Below are 25,582 nucleotides of genomic sequence, written 5' to 3'. Positions count from 1 at the left end.
CCAAAAAATAGTGTGAAAATGAGAAATGGTTAAAATAACAAAAAAGATGCAGAGCCTTTAGACCTCAAATCATGCAAAGAAAACATGTTCATATCCATAAAGTTTTAAGAGTTCAGAAATCAATATTTGGTGGAATAACCCTGTTTTTTAAATCACAGTTTTCATGCATCTTGACATGTTCTACTCCACCAGTCTTACACACTGCTTTTGGATAACTTTATGCCAATCCTGGTGCAAAAATTCAGAGGTTTTCAATTTGGTAAAATCATAGAAACTCATCATTTATAAGCGGTCTCTTTTTTTCCAGAGCAGTATACATAAGCTTTATACTAATTGGCTACATTGTGTTGTATCTCATTCAGAGAACAGTCAGAATTGGAATCATACAGCTGGACTAGGGCTAAATTAATTTAGACCAATACATGTAAATGGGAATGTAATGTAATGGTGGTGTGCCACATCATATCGTACATAATCTAACTTATATTTCTGAAAGGATAAGACACCCATATTGTGATTATAGTGATTGGCAGTCTTAAAAGCATTTTTTGCATTTGTTTTGCTATTTACTATTACATTTAATAAGGGTATTCTTTGTATTAATGTTTATGTCTGCAGTTTACATGCATGCACTAAATATTCCGGTCCTTTTTTGTTGTTACTTTAAATGAATTTGATATTAATTGTTACGGTTGTTCACAAAAAGGTGGTTTACAGACAAAAGTTTACAGATTATTTTGTTACTCCTTAGTGTTTAAACATTAACATGATTTTTTTTTTTTAGCAGTACAATATTTCTGAAATTAACAGAAAAAAACGTGTGTGTGTTTGGGCATATCGCGAAGAATATAGCTATCATAAAAATACCCTGAAACATCATGATATTATGTTAGACCCGTACTGTCAACCCCTGTACTGTAACTGGAAATAATAGTATATATTTTTTGTTTAATGTTCTACAGATATTTAGAATACAGGCTGTTTAATCACAACTTCTCAATAGCCAGCATCAGTTCACCAACTAACCCTTTCACTGATCCAGTCTAAAGCCATGATAAATGATCATGAACCCATTTTAGCTTTTAGCTTAGTCATATCAACAATATAGTAAACCCTCCATTAGCACAACGATCATCATTCTCAGCAGACAGCAGGTCTAGAGGCCAGACTGAAGCTGTCTCTGGTCAGACGGATGCAGACTAAAGGACGGAACAGCAGTGGGATGACTCTGCAAACTGCAGCAGCACCATCGCTGTGTGTGGGTGTACCCAGGCTACACATCCCTCATTACTCAAGTTCTCTCATTCAGCCGGGCTTCCAGCAGCTTCTCCATCTTAACTCAGTCGGTGAGTGTGTGTGTGTGTGTGTGTATATATCTTTTTCGCAGGTTGCCACTGCCCCCTACAGCTCGCACTTGAGGTTTACACACTGACAACAGTGATATAGATATTTCCTCTCCCACTTCCTGGATGCCTGGATGATGATATGATCTTTACCCAAAAAAAAAAAAAAAAGCAGCCAACGTTAACACATTGGTCCCTGAGGGAATACTATGGCAGGAAGTAAAGAGGTGTGTAAGACCCTGAGGATTGAGCTTTTATGTTTTCTCTTGCTTGTTTTTTTTCCTATCATCAGATAATATCTGCTTACACAGGATTAAAAAATATGTTATTATTTTTACAAATGTGAAAAACAGGGGATCCCAACCTTTTGTAACTCTGGGACCACTTAAATGATTATTTATTTATATATTTTTGCATGACTGGGCTTTTATATATAGGTCTTAAAATCAGACACAATTACTTTCTTTCTCGCAGCTGTGTACAGCGAGTTAGAGTGACAGTATTTAAACACACAGTGTGTTTCTTTGGTGCTGCTGTTCTACAGTATGGTGCCGCGGTATGGCGGTATGTGCATACCGGTTCAAAACTGCGTATGAAACGGCATAAGACCCAGCACTAAATCACAGTATCGTGATTTCATCGTTTTTGGAGTCTACTAGGGGGGGGCAATATTATATCGTATACAATATATCGTAACACAGAAATATCATGATATTAAAAATCCATATCGTGATAATAGGGATGTTCTGTCTTAAAAGTAGTCCATTATTTACTGTGAAGCTTTAAGTGTATTTATTGTATAATTGTTTTTAGTTTATAGTTTTTGTTTGCAGTTTATATGCATGAAAATATTCTGCAATATTTTTTGCTGCATTATATTATTTTATGCTATTTTATTTATTTTGCCACATTATGATTATACTGTTATACTATTATACTATATTCCTGAAATTAATGAATTATTTTTCTGTTTTCCTATATTGCCAAGTATATCGTTATCGCGAAAATACCCTGAAATATCGTGATATTATTTTAGAGCCATATTGCCCACCCCTATAGTCTACGTATTGTGATAATATTGTATCCTGAGATGCCCCGTGATTCTCACCTTTAGTAGTAAGTGCTGGAGCTAAAAATAATAGTTTTAGATAACACAGAGTCTAAAATCTGAAATCCATTTTTATGTCTCAGTTCTAAGTTTTCTGCATAACGTAAATCATAGCATAACCCATCTAGAAAACCCAAGTAATCAGCAAGACATTTCAGACAAGTCAATCAGATAAAAGGTGAACATTTTCACCTAGTGTCCAGAGAACACTTGTTCAAAACCCTTGTAGCTAATTTCAAAAAGAATAATGCTCAATGTTGAAAGTAAGCACAATTCCATATTTACAAAGAAATGTCATAAACGTTAAGAAAACAATATCAGCAGTCACAATAACCATAGTACCAACTCCTTCACATCTCTGCTGGAGTTCTAAAGCCTGTTCAGAGCAGCAGCACCTGAAGGTGAAGAGAGTAGAGAGTGACAGAACCTCTCGAGCAGAGACGTGAGCAGCGCGTCACCCTCACTCACGTAATTACACTTATCTCACCCTAATACTCCGTCTGATATGGATCAATTCCATCTGGGTGAACAGACGCTTTCTTTGGCGCAATGACACAGCCACTGATACAGTGCCATTACTGAGAGAGAGACAGAGAGAGATAGAGAGAGACAGAGAGAGAGAGAACCAGCTCAGAACTTTCATCTGATCTTTTAATAAATGATAAGAAGCATATCTCTTAAATAGAAGTCAGCTGGAGTCCCACATTCTCAAGGGATGATTTTAAAAGGAGTAAATCAGTGATGTAGCAATATACAGAGTTCTCTTACAAAATAAGAGATCACGAAAATTCTGAATCAGTTTCTCTATTTTTGCTATTTATAGGTATATGTTTGAGTAAAACGAACATAGTTGTTTTATTTTATAAACAACAGACAACATTTCTCCCAAATTCCCCCCAAAAAATTGTCATTTAGAGCATTTATTTGCAGAAAAGGAAAAATGTGTGAAATAACAAAAAAGATGCAGAGCTTTCAGACCTCTGTCATGCAGCCCGACTCTCCTTCCACACCGCCGGACTCCATTTCCCAGAATCCTTTGGATTATGACGTTACCGTCAGTCGCTCTCCTTCGCCCAATCACGTTACGCTCCGACGCTCAGACTCACCTGTGTTCTGAGGAAGTTCCGGGTTATGCTGATCATGTTTATGTATTTAAGGCAGCACTATGTAAACATTCTTCGCGAGGTATTGTCGACTTTTGTTGCATACTAAGCGGTTCTTCTATGTTTTTCTTGTGTGATCTCTCGTTACGACCCTGGTTTTTGGTTTATTGGTTTATGTCTCTGGATTTGCCCCTTTTGGATTTAATGCTTGGCTGGACTGTCTTTTGGTTTCGAACACGGACTGTTTATACGACTACGTCTTTTGTATCTGGTGAGGTTATTGTTTGTTTGGCTCTATTGTTTATAACACCTGGTTATCAGCCTGTAAATAAACCAGTCTGTTCATTTTACTCGGCTCGCGTCTCTCCCCTCTATCAGGCGTTACATAATACCTCGCCGGGAGGGACTATGGCTGAGTTTAATGATTTACAGCAGGCTGTAGGGAATCAGGGGAAGGTTCTCGAACAACATAGTCAGCTGTTTGAGAACCTAGCTAACACCGTTACAGTTCTTACCACTCAGCAGTCTGAGCAGCATTCCCAGCTAGCTCAGATTACCACGAGCCTACAGAGTATCGCTTCTCAGCTTGCCCAGCTAAGAGTGGCTAACCCCGTTAGCTTAGCCTCAGCTAGCTCGCCTCCAGTTAGCTCTTCCACCCCGTCGGCAGCTACTTTTCCTGTGAGCAAGCCTGATAAATATGATGGTTCTCCTGATTTGTGTAGAGGTTTTTTGTTGCAGATATCTCTTTTTTTTGCTAACTCCACTGTCGGTCCTGATTCAGCGCGTATTTCATTTTTTATTTCGCGTCTCACCGGTAAAGCCCTCGATTGGGCTACTGCTATGTGGCCTAGCATGGAGAGAGCTACATATGAAGATTTCCTTAGTGAGTTTAAGTTAGTTTTTGATCACCCTCATCATGGTCAGTCTCAGGGCGAGTTGTTGGTTAGGCTACGTCAGGGAAACCGTTCTGTGTCTGATTATGCTCTTGAATTTCGTACATTGGCCGCTGGTAGTGGGTGGAATGAACCGGCTTTGCGAGTTATGTTTCGCAATGGGTTCAGGGCTGATGTGCTAGCGGAATTAGCCTGTAAAGACGATGGACTACCCTTAAATGGACTTATTTCTCTGGCCATAAGACTGGATCAACTTAAACAAGGTGCAATATCAAATCGTAAGGATACTATGCCACGCATGTCTGGATTTGTATCTCGTGTCTCTGCCTCCGCTCGACCTACGGTCTCCCCTCGCAGCGACGAGGAACCCATGCAAGTGGACGCTACCCGGTTGTCAAGAGAGGAACGTTTACGACGATATCAAGCTGGATTATGTTTTTACTGTGGCGGAGCTGGTCATGTGTTGCGTAACTGCCCGACATGCCCCTCTCGAGCTAGACACCAAGAGGAAGCTTCAGGTTCGTCCCACGGTGGGCAATCCCATGGTCTCCATGGCAACCCGGACCGTCCATATGAACCACCTGCTACTAGCTCGGGAAAGCGTGTGGAAACCCCTCGGATTCCACACGCTAAAGGGGTAAGCAGACTCAATTCTGACATGTTTTCTAAATCTTTCATGATCTCAGTTATACTGTTCTGCCAGTCTGTTGCTTCTGTGTGTTCAGCTCTGATAGATTCCGGCGCCGAGGGGAACTTCATTAATGAACAACTGGCCAGACAACTCCTGATTCCTTTTGAGAGCTTGGAGGATCCCATAAGACTGTCTGCTGTGGATGGATCTCCTGTCGGGAGAGGAACCATAACCAACATCACCACCCCTGTTCAGATGAGCGTCAGCGCACTTCACTCAGAAGAGATCAGGTTTTTTATCATGAAAGACACTAATTATCAGATTATTTTGGGACTCCCATGGTTAAGAAAACATGATCCTGTGATTACTTGGTCAAACAAGGAAATTGCATCCTGGTCTCCCTACTGTGTAAAACATTGTTTAATGGTTCCTAAAACTAAGATCCAATCCACTTCTGTTGAAAGTCCAGGGTCTGAGTCCCTTGCACATATTCCTACTACTTACCAAGACTTGAACGAAGTTTTCAGTAAAACTCGTGCCACCCAACTTCCCCCACATCGTTCCTATGATTGTGCCATTGATTTGATTGATAACCAAATACCCCCTAAGTCACGTATTTATCCTCTTACTCAGACCGAGGAACTAGCTATGGAGGAGTATGTGCAGGAGGCTCTAGCACAGGGTTTTATCCGCCATTCTACTTCTCCTGTTGCTGCTCCTTTTTTCTTTGTTAAAAAGAAGGATGGCGGTCTCCGGCCTTGTATTGATTATCGACAGCTTAATGCTGTAACCAAAACCAACCCTTATCCTCTACCTTTAGTGCCTGTAGCTCTTGAACAACTGCGTGGAGCCTCTATTTTCACTAAACTAGATCTTCGCAGTGCTTACAACTTGGTAAGGATTAGAGAAGGAGATGAATGGAAGACTGCCTTTTTTACCACTAGAGGGCACTATGAGTACTTGGTTATGCCGTTTGGCCTAAAAAACGCACCCTCTGTTTTTCAGTCTCTAATCAATGATGTGTTGCGTGATATGCTTGGCAAGTTTGTCATTGCATTTATGGATGATATTTTGATTTACTCCTCTGATCTATCCATTCATGTATCTCATGTACGAGCAGTTCTAACCCGACTTCTTCAGAACCAGCTCTTTGTAAAAGCAGAAAAATGTGAGTTTCACGTGTCAAAAGTAGCCTTTTTGGGGTATGTCATTAGTGCTCAGGGTGTTTCCATGGATGATAAGAAGGTTCAAGCAGTTGTTAATTGGCCCCAACCTAAGTCAGTAAAAGAATTACAGAGATTTCTAGGTTTTGCAAATTTTTATCGACGCTTCATCCGCAACTACAGTTCTATTGCGGCTCCACTCACTAATCTGTTAAAGCGCAACACCAGAAATTTGATTTGGTCTGAATCCGCTATCGAGGCTTTTAATTCTCTCAAAAGAATGTTCACTACTGCTCCCCTACTAAAACATCCAGATCCTAGAGAACCTTTCACTGTAGAAGTTGATGCATCCAGTGTAGGGGTAGGGGCTGTTCTCTCGCAAAATTTTGATTCTCCCAGTAAATTGCATCCAGTAGCATATTTCTCTCACAAACTCTCCCCAGCTGAACGAAATTATGGTATTGGGGATCGTGAGCTTTTGGCCATTAAATTAGCATTAGAGGAATGGCGACACTAGTTAGAAGGAGCATTGCACCCATTCGTGGTTTTAACTGACCACAAGAATCTTGAATATCTTAGGTCTATGAAAAGTTTGAATTCACGACAAGCACGTTGGTCTCTATTTTTTGCACGTTTTGATTTTGTTATTACTTTTCGACCTGGATCCAGAAATACTAAAGCTGACGCACTTTCCCGCATGTTTGAAGACAATCTAGAAGGTCCAGAAAACGCACCTATTTTAAAGCCAGAAATTGTTTTAGCTCCCGTGAGATGGGAAATTTCAGAAGAAATTGATCAGTTTAATTCTGTAACTTTCCCCCCAGCTCAGTGCCCGCCAGACAGAACCTACGTTCCAGACCAGTGCAGAGCCAGATTAATTACATGGGCTCATACTTCTCCTTCGTCAGGACATCCAGGGGAGACTCGGACCTTCCAATTGTTAGAAAATCGTTTTTGGTGGGAGAATATGCGTTCAGATATTCATGATTTTGTTTCCTCTTGCTCAGTCTGTGCTCAAAGTAAAACTCCTCGTACTCTACCGGCTGGTAAATTAGTTCCCTTACCGGTGCCAGCTCGACCTTGGTCTCACCTAGCAGTTGATTTTGTTACCGATCTCCCTGTATCCATGGGTAAAACTGTTATTATGACTATTGTGGATCGTTTCTCTCGTGGTGTAAGGTTCATCCCCTTTAGCAAACTACCCAATGCGCTAGAAGCGGCAGAATCTCTGTTTAATCATGTGTTTCGTATATTTGGTGTTCCAGAAGATATTGTTTCGGATCGAGGACCTCAGTTTATCTCTCAAGTCTGGTCAGCATTTATGAATGCGTTAGGGATTTCTGTTAGTCTATCATCAGGTTATCATCCTCAGAGTAATGGACAATGTGAGAGGATGAATCAAGAATTGGGTAAATTCTTAAGAATTTATTGTTCAAATAATTTCCATGACTGGGCCAAATATCTCCCCTGGGCTGAAATAGCTCAGAACTCACTCATTAGTTCTACGACTAAGTTGACTCCCTTTCAATGCTTTCTAGGTTACCAACCCCCGCTCATGCCCTGGTCAGCCGAACCCTCTAACATCCCCGCTGTTGATGATTGGATGCGTCGGAGCGAGGAGGTGTGGGAGGAGACTCACAGACGTATTGAGGCAGTCTTAGAGCGGCATAAACAACAAGCCGATCGTTTACGTCGTGAAACCCCCATTTATTCTCCAGGAGACCGAGTTTGGTTATCTACCAGGGATTTCCGGCTGTCTGACGGCAATAAGAAACTTTCAGTTAAGTATATAGGCCCCTTCAAGATCTTAAAGAAAATCAATGAGGTAACCTATCGTCTCGATTTACCTTCTCACTACCGAGTATGTCCCTCTTTTCATGTTTCTTTGTTAAAGCCGGTTATCCCTGGTCCTCTGGATGAGACGTCGCTTGGGTCACTTCCTCCCCCGCCTGTGGATATGGAAGGTGGTCCTGTGTATGCTGTGGAACGTTTGCTGGACTCCAGGAGGAGAAGGGGAGCCCTGGAGTACCTGGTGGACTGGAGGGGTTACGGACCAGAGGAGCGAAGTTGGGTCCCAGCGGCTGATGTCCTGGATCCCTTATTGGTGGAGGACTTCCATCGGTCTCATCCGTCCCGTCCGGCACCACGCCCCAGGGGTCGTCCTAGGAGAGGGTCTCCAGGTCCTAGAAGGGGTAGACGTGGTAGCGCGGGCTCTGTCCGGTCCCTCAGTTCCGTCCACGGTTCCAGGAGAGGTCGTCCCAGGTCCAGGGCTCCTGTCCACTCAGTTCCTGCTACCAGGCCATCTGCCCAGATCTCCACTGGGTGTGAGGGGGCGGTTCCCTTGAGTCGTCCTCATCTGTCTATCGTTTCGGACTCTTTGGGGGGGAGTACTGTCATGCAGCCCGACTCTCCTTCCACACCGCCGGACTCCATTTCCCAGAATCCTTTGGATTATGACGTTACCGTCAGTCGCTCTCCTTCGCCCAATCACGTTACGCTCCGACGCTCAGACTCACCTGTGTTCTGAGGAAGTTCCGGGTTATGCTGATCATGTTTATGTATTTAAGGCAGCACTATGTAAACATTCTTCGCGAGGTATTGTCGACTTTTGTTGCATACTAAGCGGTTCTTCTATGTTTTTCTTGTGTGATCTCTCGTTACGACCCTGGTTTTTGGTTTATTGGTTTATGTCTCTGGATTTGCCCCTTTTGGATTTAATGCTTGGCTGGACTGTCTTTTGGTTTCGAACACGGACTGTTTATACGACTACGTCTTTTGTATCTGGTGAGGTTATTGTTTGTTTGGCTCTATTGTTTATAACACCTGGTTATCAGCCTGTAAATAAACCAGTCTGTTCATTTTACTCGGCTCGCGTCTCTCCCCTCTATCAGGCGTTACAACCTCAAATAATGCAAAGAAAACAAATTCATATTCATAAAGTTTTAAGAATTCAGAAATCAATATTTGGTGGAATAACCCTGGTTTTTAATTACAGTTTTCAGGCATCTTGACATGTTCTCCTCCACCAGTCTTAAACACTGCTTTTGGATAACTTTATGCCTTTACTCCTGGTGCAAAAATTCAAGCAGATCAGCCTGGTTTGATGGCTTGTGATCATCCATTTTCCTTTTGATTATATTCCAGATGTTTTTAATTTGATAAAATCAAAGAAACTCTTCTCTTCTTTTATTTTTTTTCCAGAGCTGTATATAGCATAATGCTATATTAAGGAAAGTTCTAACAAAGTTCTTTTGCCAATGATTTGATCAGAGCATCCTAATGCTAAGTACTGGCCAAAAGCAATCCAATCTGATAATTTGTGTTTTGTTTTTTTTTTATAATACAGCCATGGGGTTTAAGTAAGACATGTTGCTAATTAATACTGAAGTTAAATCACACTTGTCATCACAAAATAATTTAATCACTGTCATCAATGGGCCTCCCGCAGCTACATACTGCCAATGGAATTACAGAGAAAGAGAGAATCACAGGTCCAAAACTCACCCCCTGCATTACCAGAGCTGTTTATGGAGATATACTCCCCCTGTTATATCAGGAAATGACTGTTAAACTCTAGAGGAAGCCCATGAATAAGACCTCTATAACTGGGGGTGAATGGAACTAAAAGCTTCAAACATAATTCAGAAGATAAGACCTGCTGTCTAAACCCACCAATTTCTTATATGAGCAGAATTATAGGAACATGTAACTGTCAGGTGTCTTTTATTGTCCAGGTGTCCCAATAAAATAATCAATAATGATTGATTGTTCAAACAATAAATAACTCGGAATGTTTGCACTCAGTTTCAGATTGGGCATTTATAGTTTATAGGAGTTTATAAAAAACATGTCTGTCAATTTAAAGATGCAACCAAATTGTTTGGGACATTTTTGATCATGCAGCAAGATAATGACCCAAATCACAAAATAAGAATGCAAAAGCTTAGTGATGTCAGTGGGTCACATGCTTGATTCAATTAGTGCAAGCCAAGGATTTGCAACCAAGGATTTTGCTCCCAAAAAAAGAGTGGGTACTATCTTCTGAACTGTGTATCAGATTCAGATGCAAATACCTAGAAATAAAAACTGATTTTATTTTTTTTTGTCTCATATTCATCTTTTAATGTCAAACACAAATGTTTCAAGTCTACAGCAGAAATAAAGGGATTGTCCTCTCTGTTCTAATACCTTTGAAGGGGACTGTACATCTCCCTGTACTGTTCATTTATTACAGTTACAATCTCTAGGTACTGGGAACACATTAATCCATCCACACTCATGTAATAATCCTCCAGCGGCGCTATAGTGTTATCTAATGCAGTGTCCAGCCTCAGCCACTTTGGTAAGGATGACATGGCATTTTGCTGGAGAGCATCATGCAGTACTCTCAAACATCCACAAGATGGGTCCCTCCCACCACAGAAAGCAATTTCACACCTCTGTTTTTTTAGGTTTATGGTTTGCACGCATTTAACTCAATTCATTAACTCTAGAATAAAAATACAGTTCTAATGTATTTGTGATGCTGCCAGGAGTTCAATGTTTATCAGAATTTAGTGACAAGTTTTAAACTTATCTTAAATGTCCTGTTTTGCAACATATATTTTGAAGGTTTAAACATAATATCTGTTCAAAAGCTTAATCTACATTCAGCTGACATTTGTACCCTTTTCACCTAAAACATGAAAGCAGCTAAAAAGGCACATGGTTTTACTCAAGTAGAGACAATGAGATTGCAATATTTTTCTGTTCAGAAATATTTTTTGCGGTATGAAAAACAAAACAAAACAGCAATTATTACCTGATTTCTCCACAAGTCAAAGAGATAGATACATAGGTAGATTTTCTTTTTGTATTAAGTAGCAAAGTTTTTGAAACGTAATTTGCCATCTTGTGATGTGGCTATTTTTGCATGTGCACATTACAATGATGATGGTAAAATGACTTATTGTGCAGCCCTAGGATGCACTGTATTAATAAACTTGTTTCATTTATAAGAAAATAATGGAATTATTTAACCTTTTATATAGATACCTTAAAATAATACATCTTAAATATAAGGTAAAAATTTTGAGTTTCTTTGATTTTACTAAATTAAATACCTCTGGAATATAATCAAGAGGAAGATGATCGCAAGCCATCAAACCAAGCTGAACTGATTACATTTCTGCACCAGGAGTAAAGGCATAAAGTTATTCAAAAGTAGTGTGTATGACTGGTGGAGGAGAGCATACCAAGATACATGAAAACTGTGATTGAAAACCAGGGTTATTCCATCAAATATTAATTTAACTCTTAAAACTTTATGAATATGAGCTTCTGCTCTGCATCTTTTTTGTTATTTCAGACATTTCCCATTTTCTGCAAATAAATGCTCTAAATGACAATATTTTTATTTGGAATTTGAGAGAAATGTTGTCCGTAGTTTATAGAATAAAACAACAATGTTCATTTTACTCAAACATCTACCTGTAAACAGCAAACTGCTATATTTATCATAATAGTGATGAAAACAAAGCTCTGATCTCATTTACGGTAGTGACTAAACTCTTGCCGAGCAGAGCAGTAAGTGCACCGTCATTCCCTCACTTAATCCCAAAGCTTTGCTTCCTGACCGAGTGTGCAGTGAGGCAGCGAACGCTCTGATTGGCTGTCGAGGTGGGCACAGGGGAATCACCACAGGCAATGGCCAATGAGGATGCTACCAGATGGGCGTCTCATCAAAAGGGCACGATTGGTGGCGCAGCTCCAACAGAAGAGGTTCCGTGGCTCAGCAGAAAGCACTCCCCTGCTGAGCTACTGATCTGCATTAAAGCTGAATGGAGCTCCTGATCAGAGTCTGAGGCCTGTTTACTAGTGGACATCCTCCCATTCCTAACAGTGCAGGAGGGACTGGAGGATTTTGGTAACACTGCAATGCTGAAAGCAAACCTGACATTTCCCATCTGTGGCAAATTCCCAGAACTGTGACTCCCCCGTTTTCTCCCTGAAGCACAGGGTTGTGTGACTGAAGCCTCGTAAAAAAAATGGCTGGCCCACACACAGACGTGTGACAGGAAATCATCTGATGTATTATGATGAAGTAATCTTGTTTAAGTGTAAACATAATGACACTCTGGGTGTCAACACAACCGTAGAGGGACTGAGATCCATAGAGTGACTGACTGACTGACCTGGAAGTTCACCTGGTTAATTAAACCATTTTTAACACTTGAAAACACAGAAGAGTACTATATATAGGAGAAATATACAGCTCTGGTAAAATAGGTGTACACCTAAAAACAATGAGTTACTTTGATTTTACCATCAGACCAAGATGAACTGCTTGAAATTTCGCAACAGTAGTGGCTTAAAGTTATCCAAAAGCAGTGTGTAAGACTGGTGGAGGAGAACATGCCAAGATGCATGAAAACTGTGATTAAAACCAGGCTTATTCCACTAAATTGATTTCTGAACTTTTAAAACTTTGTGAATATGAACTTGTTTTCTTTGCATTATTTGAGGTCTGAAAGCTCTGCATCTTTTTTGTTATTTCAGCCATTTCTCATTTTCTGCAAATAAATGCTCTAAATGACTATTGTTTTATTTGAAATTTGGAAGAAATGTCAATGTTCATTTTACTCAAATATATACCTATAAAGAGCAAAATCAGAGAAACTGATTCAGAAACTGAAGTAGTCTCTAAAGTAACTAAAGTATTTTTTCCTAGAGCTGTATATATGCTGTATATATTATTGGTACTCCTACTTCTACCAGTAGTACATTAATAAAGATCCTAACTCGCTTGCTAACTAAACTTTCAATTCCAGTTGCAGGTCTCTAAAATCATTTTAGGGCAACTGGTCTACTTTGCTACAGAAGTCACTGTAATCCCAGTCATTTCTAGGGAATATGCACTCCACACGGCCCATAGAAGCCAACTCACCATGCTGTTGAGTTCAGAGTCGTAGCTCCCACAGCGATGCGTGGCTCCTCCCAGTGGCTCCAGAACCTCTTCGTCCCACATATAGGTCCCACCGGAGCTGTCCGAGGGGGAGAGGTCCAGCGAGGAGCCGTGTGGCAGATCTCCCCCAGAAGACATCTTTCGAGGCGAGACATCAAGTCCTTCCCGGGCCCCTACAAAGAACAATCAGACTAGTCAATTAATTTTCATGTTTTTTTTTCTAACCTTGTATAGGTATATAGTATCACACATGACCTTCTATAAACATCATGATGGCTAGAGCAGAGTTGGAGCAAGAACTAAAACCATCTAGGGAATCTACTGGGTTAAAGAAAGGTCATTTGTTAGATTTGTTAACATCAGAGACATTAGCCTCCAGTCCTGCAAGGATGCTGCAGCAGGTTTTAGGACTGCAGATTTTAGTATCCTAGATAATTTAACCCAGATGATTCAAATTGTCGGCTAATTTTGGAACTCTTTGTAGCTTAAATCTGGACTGTTAGGCAAAGGGACAAAATTAAACTCTTCTGCAGGACTGTGACCCACAAGGACCTGACTTTGATAGCTGCTTTGAACAAGAACTAAAGACAGTAACATACCTGTGAGACCCATCTCAGCCCAGTCTACAGTCTCGGACAGGAAGCTGTGGAGGCTGGTTACCGACGACCCTTCTTGACACTGACTGACCAGAGCGTTGCCTTCAAATCCAGACTGGCCATTCCCTATGTCATGAATAGGTTGGTACAGTTGGATCCTGACCCCACTGCCCAGATCATCAAAGTCGTCCATGTACTCTTCGCTAATATCATTGCGCTCCAAAGAGGACGTGGAGGACATGGACATGTCCTCTGGGATCTCAAGGGAGACAACCTGGAGGCCATCGGATTCCTTGGGGTCATCTGGGGTAGTTTCAGCACTTTCAGTGTTACTGGAGATGTCAGATGTCGTTGGGACTGTTTCTTGCGATTCTGCATCTCTCTGCATTGACCCAGCTTTTACTTGGACTTTCCCTGACAGTGCTGAGCGGGGCTGCTTGATAAGCGACGGTCGCATTAGCTTGTAGCTAATCGCTGATGGCTTGCTGCTAGAGCAGTTGGGCAAGAGTGATTTCTTCAGGGATGCGGGTGGTAATGAACTGCTAGTGTTGGTTGAGATAGTTGATTTTGCTACACCAAAAGGACCTGGTCTCTCTCCAGCCAACACAAGAGAGGGCTGAGTGACTGGAGACCTGGCTAGGGGGGACTGTGCAAGCGGTCTGGGCATCTCCTTTGCCAACTCTGCTGCTCGGTTGAAGGAAAAAGAGCGGGTCAGTGGAGGACTGGCAGGGGTGGTAGAGCTCTTTAACTGGCTGAAGCTCTGTGATCGCACAACATGTTCCACAGAGACAGACTTTAGACTGTCGCTGGACTGTGACAAGGAGGATGAGGAGCCGGGTTTTGGAAGGCCTGAGCCGATGCCGTTCATGCCAGCTCTGCGGCTGTACATCGACTGATTCGGGGAAGGGTTTTTGGGAGCAGTAGTGCGTGGATTGGCCCTGGTGGACTGAGGGATAGTTCTGGGATTTGTGCTAGTTGCCGTGGGGATTGACCTTCGGGCCTTACCCACTGGGGCAGCAGAGGGCTTTCCGAAATCTCTAATCATGGCCGCAGAGCGTGGCTGCTGTTGGGTGCGGACACCCATGCGAGGCTCTTCACCAGCATCTGGAATCTTCTCTCCACTGTCATCCCTCCCCTTCTTCCACTTTGTAGAAAGTGTAGGAGGAACTCGAATTATCCCATTCTGCTTTCCAACAGGTACCCCTTTACCTCCTACAGAGGACACAGGCAGGGCAGAACCGTTGGAGAGGGGGCCAGCAGAAGCCGGGGCAGCACGGGAGCCAAACTTGGGCAGTCTGGAGACCATGGTGGGCTGCTTGAGGGCCGTGTCTTCCATCGGCTACCTCCCCCACCATGGGTATGAGCGCAGGGACAGAAGCTGGGAAGAGAAAGAGAGGAGAGGTTAGACACATCAGGCTGCATTTCTAGGTCAACAAGGTTAAAAGACATTTTGTACATTTTTAATGCGAAGTACTGGAACCTTCAGTGCAAAGTGATTTTGCCCTGGTATAACCAACCTTTACATGCAACTGTTATAGGTAAGACTTATTTTATGGCAGCAGGCTGGACAAAGCTTGAGCTCAGGCCAAATTCCACCTTCCCACTGGAGTAATCATCCTTCCGATCAACTGATCACGTGGACCACCACATTCAACAACAATAGCAAAATGTGAACTTTTTTTCTACACTTTTCTACCACCCAGAAAGTCTTCAAAGTCTACAAATCAAAAGCAAAAGTCCTTAAAACCCCACCCTTGGGTGTGAAAACATCAAACATCTCTAATGCCTGGGACTTACTAAAGGGGCAACAATCTTGGACTCTGAAACAAGCTATCATATTGCCAACATGACATCATGTGAGCAGTCTGTAATCTGGAAACAAACTGGGCTGAAGGCTCTGCCACAAGGGAAGGCAGATTGCAGTCTGTGCCCCTGAACTGCCACAGCAGAAATAAAATCTCTAAGAAAATGAGGGTCACTCAAGTAACCCTAACGCTTAATAAAAGTCATGAGACCTGTGACCTGCTGACAAAGCAAATATCTCATGCCCTAAAACAAACTGATACTTGATACAAGCCACCATGTGAGCAGTCTGCGATCTGAAAACAAACTCTGCTAAAGGCTTTGCCAAAAGAGGAGGCAGATGGCACAGGGTGCCCGTGCTTCACCATAGTCAAGTCAATGACTTGCGGGTGTGGGTCAACAAATAAACCCTGGCCATTCTTCTACAGATGAGCTGAGCATATTGCTGGATGGCACTGGATAGGATATCCTGGAGGGCAAACATATGATCTAGCAGAAATATCAAGATATCAAGAACACAAAGTCTCTATTTAATCTGAGAACAGAGGACTCCTCCTGTGACCACATTCTGGAACTTTGCTGACGTTTGTGCCAACAGATGCCCCACAATAAGAACAGAAGATTCATGTGCAGTGATGGCTCAGAGGTTAGATCACCTGGTTAGAGATGAGAGGGCTGTGGGTTCAATACCTGGACTCTGAAAGCGGTTACTGTAGCGCCAACCCTCAACTCTCACTGCTCGTTGGGCACCATATCAATGTCCACTGGATATGTAACGGCAGAGGCCACATTCCATCTGTGCCCATCACAAATATGGTCACTATGGTTGTCTTGTCTTTCCTTAGCATTAATCCAACATTAAGGGTCAAAACCAGTTTTTAACATTTAACATTCTCCAGGTAATTGTCAAAAACAGAATCACTCATTTCTCCCAGAGATGCCTCAAGAATGATTCAAAGAATGTTCCCAGTCTTCAGGCAAAGTTACTACATAAGATTCTAGCAAGAAAAGCAGCGTCTGTATAGCTGACTGAAAGGCAGGATCTTTAACAGAGCTCAAAAGATTAGGACACGCTCATTTTCTCCTCAAGGAGACATAAACATGAGAGTCTACAGTGCTTAGGGCACGGATCTGTCACAAAGTCTTCTCTTCGAACGGTTAAGTAACTTCTTTGGAAGGATGACTAAGAAGCGACTTCTGTTTACATGCGATTAAAGTTTCATGATTCAGCCCTGGCAAGACTGATCTTTGTGTTTATTTTTTAAAGAGGAGAAGCTCCAGAGCTGGACAGTCCATGGCAGTACATTATACACTGACGACGGCATCCTTAATAGTGGATCTATCAAGAAAAACACTGAGCAGGTAGAGCAGTAGTAAATGCTTGTTTATATTTCTACATCTAGTAGAGTCTACTGAATAGCCTAAGCAAGTGGCCTACGCCACTCGGAGGGTTTATAATTGTGCACTGGTGTCTGTGATGCTCTGCAATGACACCAGGAATGACACCAGGAAATGCAAAAGTGGGAATATGATGCTCGGCAGAGCAATCAGAGTTAATGTGGCCTATGTCACGTAGGGTACATGGTGGTAGTCTATGGTGTAGATTCAATGCAGAAGCAGAAATCGGCCTTAATGGGCAACTAACCCAAGAGAGGGATAGACAGCAGAGGGTGTGGCTTGTGAACCCAAAGCAATCAGTGCTGCATGGTGGAAGAACCGCTGCGTAGTTTACTGGACACTGAGATTTATTACCCACCCAGAGAGGTGCTGACCATACAGTGTGTCCAACTCTTGTTTGGGTACATAACAAAGCTTTAGCACTAAGTACTGAACTAATCCTGTCCAAATAGTTCCTTAGAGTCGCAAATATCTGCCACATATTTTCAGGATCGTGTAATACAACCAAGTACGTGAATGTGTCTATGCACTTTCGAGAGAATCTGTAGACGCCCGAGCAGAGTGTCACGCTGGGCGTGAACAGGCTCAAGGTCGGTGGAGGACGGCCCTGATGGATGGAGCGGCACTGTGGCAGAGAGAACAGCTTCACACTTACTTCACACAGACATCTGCATCTCTCTGATACACACAGACACACACATAGGGTACATCATTACAACTGAGCAGCAAGAAATGTCCACAAAGAACATTAGTTATGACTCATGTTCAGAATAAAACCTGGGTAATTTTGCTCACGACAACATGAGCTGTAATATTTTTCTGTTTTAAGTTCTGATCTAAGTGTGTGAGTGTGTGTTTGTGTAAGAAAGATAATGAGCATATAAACACTAATAGCTTTATTAGTCATACAACCAGAAGCCAGGACCATCTTATTTTAACAGCAGGAGTAAAAAAGGAAAAACTGTACCATTTCCAGACACTGAAACTCAAACCACGAAAAGAGCAAATCCCACACTAAGAACCATAGATCTGACCATCTATGCTAAACATGAGCTAATGACCTATCCATTGTTAAACACACCAACCACAAACTACAGCTCTAGACTCAACCTATTGTATTAACCACTAATGCCCCAACCTTAACCCAAGACACCAATCATAAGACAAGCCCCAAAATCCAAACTAGAAATGTCAGTCATGGGCTAAGGTACATTTTAAATAACATGCTAAACACAAACAAGACCTACATATCTTAAATATTGTGCTAACCAGGAGCGTAGGCTCTTATCTCAAGATGATATTATAACCAAGTTAAGACCGTAGCATAATAACTACAAACTGTGGCCCTAGCTTTGACCTAACATACTAACCACAAGATAAGACCCTAGCATACTAACAACAGGACTCTCGTAGTGATATAACATGCAACATCAGCTCCTAACTGAAGGGGTAACCACAAGTTAAGGCTCAGGACCCAAAACAACAAACAAGTTAAACATAGAGTAAAGATTTAAACGAACACACTAACCACAAGTTAAGACCCCAGCTCTATCCTAAAATGCTAACCACAAGCTAAAACCTTAGCAAACTAACCACAGCCTAAGACCCTAGCTCTGACCTACCTATTTTTTTTAAACTGACCACAACCTAAGACCCTAGCTCTGAGCTAACATGCTAACTACAAGCTAAAACCTTAGCAAACTAACCACAATCTAAGACCTAACATGCTAACCTGCTAACCATGCTAACATGCTAAGACCTAACATGCTAACCACAAGCTAAAACATTAGCAAACTAAACACATGCTAAGACTCTAGTTGTGGCCTTATATGGGACATGTCTCTTAGGCCTTAGCTCTAAAATAAATTTGGAACTATGAGTTAAGGCTCAAGCCCCAAATTAATATTTAATTAGTTACAAGCTAAACACAAGTTAAAGTTCTAGTTCTTAATTAGAGTGCTAACCACAAGCTAAGACCCTAGCTAACAACAGTTAAGGCCCTAAATGATTAAATTAGGGCACTAAATTTACCAACTAAGCACAAGCCGAAGTTCTAGACCTGATTCAACATGTTAACCACAAGTCAAGGCCCAAGCTTACATGCTATCCACAAAGCTAAGATTCTAATTTCAAACTTACATTTTAACCATAAGCCAAAACCCTAGTCCCTAGATATCAGGAGCCACAACTTATTGCCTCTACATACTAGAGTGTAAGAAATTACTGATAGTGTCATTTTGTGATATTCTTTTTTGCAGCACTCTATTGATTAAATTAATAAATATTTATATGTATTGACTAAAAATAAATAAATATTTGTTACAAAAACAGTGTTGTAGTTAGATCCAACTGTTCTAATTGCAACAGTCAGATTTTATAAATATGATGTGATGATTTAAACAATTGCAATATTTGACCTTGTTTGTCTTGCACTACTATTTCAGTATATTTCAGTACATTGAATTACAACCCCTGTATTGTTAGTGTAAGTTATTGGCACCAAATGTGATTTGAGTGCAGCAAACATTCGCTGCAAATGTTCTCTGCTTACCCTGTGCTATTGCTTGGTAATGATTGCAAAGCACAAAAAAACAAAAAGCAAAAAGCAAAAAAACAAAAATCAGCAGAAGCTTCTTTTATACAGAGATAGAAACACAGTAGCTGGCAGAAAACCCCAGTTCTGCATGCTCTGACCAACATGGACATGTAGCTTTCCGGCATTTTAAGGGGCACAATCAGAGACTGTAAAAAAGATGGACGCCGCGTCGCTGTTTCCATTCATTCAATGAAAATGAAGCCAAAATCTCCCACCCTGTTTGTGATCCTGGTACCAGAGTCTGCGCAGTAGAGACCAGAGGAGGAAGAAAGACTGTGGAGAGACAGCCTACTCATTTAAATAAACCCGCCCATGAGGGCTGCCTCCACAGAGCTCACACAAGCTGATGGTTTGTTATTGGTCCCACTCATACGGTCATTGGTCCAACCCCGGCTAGGTGTAACCCGGCCCTTTTAGAATAACCACACCTTTTTGAATAGAGCTGAATAACGTTTTAAAAAACGAATTCTGTGGGGATATAAAAATGTAACAATATAAGCAGAGGTTACACTAGCTGTTGCATTTAAATAATGAAGGTAGAATTACAGTATATTGGAAAAAAACGTGATTAAAAGTTGTCCGTTTTGCCATTGAAATCTATGGGTGGGGTTACACAGCTTTCTGAAACCGAACAGCAGGGGGCGCTCGACCTGTGGTGGCTTCATTTTTGAGAGACGATGCTCTGTCTAGCTATACACAGTCTATGGGCACAATCAATTAAGGAGGACAAATATACAAGGGTTGAAATGCATAATAAATGACAATACATAGATAACACAGGGTTAACCAGACTACATCATCCTCATAGGTCATCATAACAGCTGTACGCTGCTGTATTAAGAAGTGTTTAACCCAGAAATTCATATGAAAGCTGGTTGGGCTTATTGTACAAGTAATATCTGTCTCTGCAGAAATCAGAAGTGGTGATAGCATTTCTACTGACCTCAAAAGGCACTGTGCGCTGGCCACACACTCTAATGCTTACACACACACACACACAGTGACCCATATTCTACTCTTCCTCACAATCACATTCTCACCTCAGGGCTTAACCCCGATTGAAGCCCGGAGTGGACACGTCCAGAACACCACAGAAGCCAGCATAATTCAGCTCGAGCTCGAATCACCTCCAGCGGTCCTAACAGAGTCAAAACCAGCAGCCGAGACCTTACCAAGCCTCACTCCCAAACACGTGATTGTACAGTATACGTACGGGGTGGGGTTTTGGGGTCTTTCTGATTTTAGATAATTAGAGTGGATATAAAGTGCATAAACGCATAAATTTGAATTGCAAATTAATGTAATCAACTCAACACTACACTAGAGTCCACTGCTTCTGAATTAGTAATATCAACATAGTCATCTATATATAAAACATATGCTGTTATGTTGAAGCAGAAGCTGCTGGAAACAAGATCTGAACATCTTCCAAATTAAGTCATCTCTAAAATCATTTTGTCATAACCATGTTAGAAACTTTGCAATACAAAAGAAAATCTTGATATCCTGTGTCAATTTTTTTCTGAATGTCAAGGGATTCTCTGAATTACAAAGTAACAAACAAGTTGAGTGATTACGTCAACCCGACCAAGCAGTACTAAAATCAAGCTGTACCAGGAAGCACACAAACTCATTAAACCCATTAAATGTTAATGGTGTCTGGGTTTTAAGTGCCTCTGTGCTAGCAAGCTGGTTCTTCCTCTTCATCCAAAGCATCCTTTATCATCAAATCTATGACTGTACATGGACTACTACACTGGATTTTACTGTTTCAGGTGTATGTAAACAGTACATGAAGTGTAACATGATAAATGACTCCCTTACATTTACAATATCTACAGACATCCATACAGTAGCTTATCACAGTCAAGACCAGAAACAAAATTTGAAAAGAACAAGACCAGACCAAGCGCAATAATAACCTAGTACATTTTGAATAAATTCTGAATACAAGTAAAGTTTGATTATAGCAACAATTAAGACCAATGAACTGTACAAACACCATTCGGGTGACCATAATAAAAGTACTAGATAAGTTCAGGTGCACATACTATTGACACACGTCTAAGTACAATCACTATTAAGAAAAACAAATATAAATACTATTGAGAGGAAGACAAAGTACAAGACAGAGACAAATCTAAGTACGAGTCAATGTATGAGACAAGTCAGAGAAATAGATTGAGACAGATCAGAGTATTAGAGCAAGATAAAACAGAGTATTATGCAATTTTGAGTACGAGACAAGTCAGAGAACTAGAATGATAAAAGTCAGAGTATAAGAAAAAGTTTGAGTACAAGACTGACAAAAGTCAAAGTACAAGAAAAGTCAAGAGTTAAGGCTTGATAAAAGTTGGAAGCAGGGAAGCACTTAAGTAAACATAATTTTTATATATATTTTTTTAAGTCAAACGAGAGTTGGACATTATTCTACACAGATTTCGCTCCTAAAAACTGTTTATTTGGGTGAGTAAAAAAAATATAGTAAACTTAGATTTGGAGTATTTTATACAAAAGTAAGCAGCATAGCCAGCCCCGGTTAGCAGCATAGCCAGAACCTGTTACCAGAATAGCCAGAACCAGTTAGCAGCATAGCCAGCACCGGTTAACAGCACTAACCAGCCCTGGTTAACAGCACTAACCAGCCCCGGTTTGCAGCATAGCCAGAACCGGTTAGCACTGCTAGCAAGCCCCGGTTAGCAGCACTACCTAGCCTTGGTTAGCAGCGCTAGCCAGCCCCGGTTAACAGCACTAACCGGCCCTAGTTAACAGCACTAACCAGCCCCGGTTAGCAGCATAGCCAGCCCTGGTTAGCAGCATAGCCAGCACCGGTTAGCAGCGCTAGCCAGCCACGGTTAGCAGCATAGCCAGCTGCGGTTAGCACTGCTAGTCAGCCCCAGTTAGCAGTATAGCCAGCCCCGGTTAGCATCATAGCCAGCCCCGGTTAGCAGCATAGCCAGCCCCGATTAACAGCACTAACCAGCCCCGACTAACAGTTAGCAGCATAGCCAAGAGTACAAGAGTTCAAACTTGATACAAATCTGTACAAAAGAGTATGAGACAAATCTGAGTACTAGCCAAGTTTCAGTACAAATATGACACCAAGCAAAGTCTCTGTGTACAAACACTACTGCAATGAGGGCAAGTTACTCTATAGGACACCTGGCAGCAAAGGACAAGTCCAAGTACAAACACTGCAACCTAATCCCAAGTACAAATACTGACTCAAAAGTTTAAAAAGAAAAGACATTACACATTCAGGCAACTGCTGTATATATCAGGTAATAACATTATATTGCAGACATTTCTTATTAATCTGATTATGTTTCACTGATCTCAATGGTTCCAGAATAATACAGTGATGCCATCATTGAGTGTATCCCCTGTGGAATATAAAGCAGAGTGGCTGTTTGCGAATGGGAATATCTACAATGGCTATTAGCCACAAACGCTACCTGCCCCAGGCAAAACATGCCCAACCCTGACGGCACTAAACCGAGCTAAAGAATGACAAGAAGAGAGGATAAAGATCAGGAACTGAGTGCTCAGCTGAAAAGCCAACGAGGCCTTTATTAGTCCTACAATGAGACATTATATGCATCTTCACTACAAAGATCAAAGTGGGACTCTGAACGGCGGTTTTTAAGGGCGAGGCCTGTAGGTGGCTTTACTGAAAAAGACAGCCCACACGGCTTTACCCTTTTCAGATCTTCATCTGAACCAGACAATAACGGCTGCTCCTACATCTGAATGCTCAGTGACCGGAGCTTCTCTTCATGTACCTGCGTTTTTCTCTATGTGTAATGAAGCAGAAGACCTGGAGGGGGAGGGGGAAAAAATCAAATCACAGCAGACCACCCAAACTCAAGACCCAGATTTGGATCACGACACATGTGTCTCCATGGCAACACATTATAACATGTCTGACTGCTCATCATGTTTGCCCTGGGGATGTGCGGACAGGACGAGAGACCTACTTTACCATCCGTGACTAGATATTGGGACCGACGCTAATGGTCCTCCTGACCCTGACCTAATGTTATAACACGAGTCCTTAACAAGATCTCCAGGGGTGAAGGTTCTCTGAACACTGTCCTGCTTTTCCAAAAGCCTCTGGGTGTTAAGGTCATCTTGACTAGTATAGAGAGAGTGTTCAGTGTGATGCCCACTTGACTCCAAGCACAGCTCAGGAACAGCATGACATAGTTAAACATTTAGAGGAAAGCAGCTCAAATGCAGTCAAAGCTCTAGAACCACTTCTACCACTGTAAAATGCTATTACTTTTCCAGTTAGTCTTGCTATTGATGAGGTTCCTGGGTCAATGCATGTTTTACCCCACCTTGACATTTAAACCTTTAGGGCCCTAGATCCATTTGCAGGACATTTTAATAGTTTGAAATTCCTATGCTAACCTAAAAATGACAAAGTATTTTGTAGGAGACATTCACACAGGCCAGATTATTTATTTTATACTTTGTGCAATACATGGTTTCCCCTCTGCTGAAGGGCTCAAATCTTCATTTGAATGAGCCAATATCGATTCATATAAACCCCGAGATTGATCCGTAGAATTAGCCCATTTTCCTTGTATATGCTTACAGTTTTAACGTCTCGCGGTTTATCTCGTGAGACCATCCTTTTTCGAGCACCGCCATCTGGCTGGAGTGAGCTGAAGCATGAGGGATGACGCACAGAAGTCGGCACTGCGGGGAAATTTCTGTAAAAAATATAAGTAATTTTCTTCTGTATTTCCATTCACTGCTGCATGTGTTTATCAAACTACTACATTTTACAGAGTTTTAAGTTGTTTTCCAGAGTTGTTTTCACCTCTGCGAAGGGCAGTTACTAATTCAGATTATTTTGTCCCCAGGGATGAACGTGATTACCGGGCCAGGGAAGAGGCTCTTATAAAAGTGAGAAGCGCTCCACTCAGACCGACTTGAGGCAGCATTAGCTCCTTTTATGAAGAGTTTTTCCTTTAAATTCAATTAAGTTTTCCTCTTAACATTATTAATTAAGCTTGTTGTCTTTTTATTATCACTTTGCTTATTGTAGTTTCACATCTGAACTAGTGGGTATGGGTAAATTTCACACTTTTATTTGCAAATCAATAAGAAATTGTTAAAAATTTTACATATAAACATTTGAGTAAAGTGGCCATTCCAAATCTGTATATAAATAATTAAAAAAAGAATGTAATTGTTATTTAGTCTTCATAATAAAAATATGTACGAATATTTTAATAATGGAAGTTTGAGAGTTCCTTGTATAATTACAACATTTTATATTCAAACTACAATTTTAATTGTATCTGAAATTTCCCTAAATGAATCAATTTTAAATCAAAGTGGGACCTTGTGAATCAGATTTGAACCGAACTGGGAAATCAGTGGCAATTCTCACCCTTACTGGTAATACTGCACACGTGCATATTGTGATCACTGAAACCTCCTTACAGTAACCAATACCCAATACACTGAAGTATGCTTAGACAAGATCAGGACATCCCTGCTAACAATCATGTGCAATAATATATATGTGATATGCATTGATGTGCCAAAATCATGTGGACAGTGCAGAAGGTGATAATGATCGTGTCTGGCAGCTTCTGGCTTGAACTGTCCATGCAAAGAGACGAGGGACATTTACATTCAACGCAGGAGGCCCCAGACTCATAGCCTACAGGTTCTTCAGTGCAAACTATACTAGAACCTTCCTATCAGTCATATCTATCCAATGTTGATATTTATAAGCAATTATTTGCCAAAAACTCATTGATTTAGGCATTTTTGTGCATCTACAGTTGGAATGGTGGGGTCTTTTCAAACAGAGACAGAGCTGTATGCTCAAACAAACGTCCTCCAGTCTTGCCTCAGCCAGCTGAGTCACTCTATACCGGCAAACAAGAACATCACAGTGAGCAAGCACTGTTGTTTGCTGGTCTCAGGCCAGAAAGTAAGCCCACAGCAGAAGATGCTTAAGACAGGGTTGAGCACTGTGAGCT

At 41.4% G+C, this 25,582-nt stretch overlaps 2 protein-coding genes across 5 annotated transcripts in view; both read right to left on the bottom strand.

Annotated features, from left to right (window-relative positions):
• The window catches only part of ccser2b (coiled-coil serine-rich protein 2b), a 102,230-nt gene that overhangs the window by 59,281 nt on the left and 17,367 nt on the right, over positions 1–25,582 (bottom strand). For all 4 annotated transcript variants that reach the window (XM_007260024.4, XM_007260025.4, XM_007260026.4 and 1 more), the window contains 2 exons: positions 13,784–15,158; positions 13,167–13,357 (listed from right to left, as the gene is read on the bottom strand). In XM_007260024.4, coding sequence (XP_007260086.3) covers positions 13,167–13,357; positions 13,784–15,116 — 1,524 coding nt within the window. In that variant the 5' untranslated portion in view covers positions 15,117–15,158. The remainder of the gene's footprint in view (positions 1–13,166; positions 13,358–13,783; positions 15,159–25,582) is intronic.
• Positions 1,077–25,582, bottom strand: part of arg1 (arginase 1) — a 102,104-nt gene continuing 77,598 nt past the window's right edge. The window contains exon 8 of the mRNA XM_049465024.1: positions 1,077–1,156. Coding sequence (XP_049320981.1) covers positions 1,092–1,156 — 65 coding nt within the window. The 3' untranslated portion in view covers positions 1,077–1,091. The remainder of the gene's footprint in view (positions 1,157–25,582) is intronic.

This window comes from Astyanax mexicanus, chromosome 15 (assembly GCF_023375975.1).
Source record: "Astyanax mexicanus isolate ESR-SI-001 chromosome 15, AstMex3_surface, whole genome shotgun sequence".
NCBI lineage: Eukaryota > Metazoa > Chordata > Actinopteri > Characiformes > Acestrorhamphidae > Astyanax > Astyanax mexicanus.
Note: the sequence above shows the minus strand (reverse complement) of the source record. Positions and strands in the feature narration are given on the sequence as shown.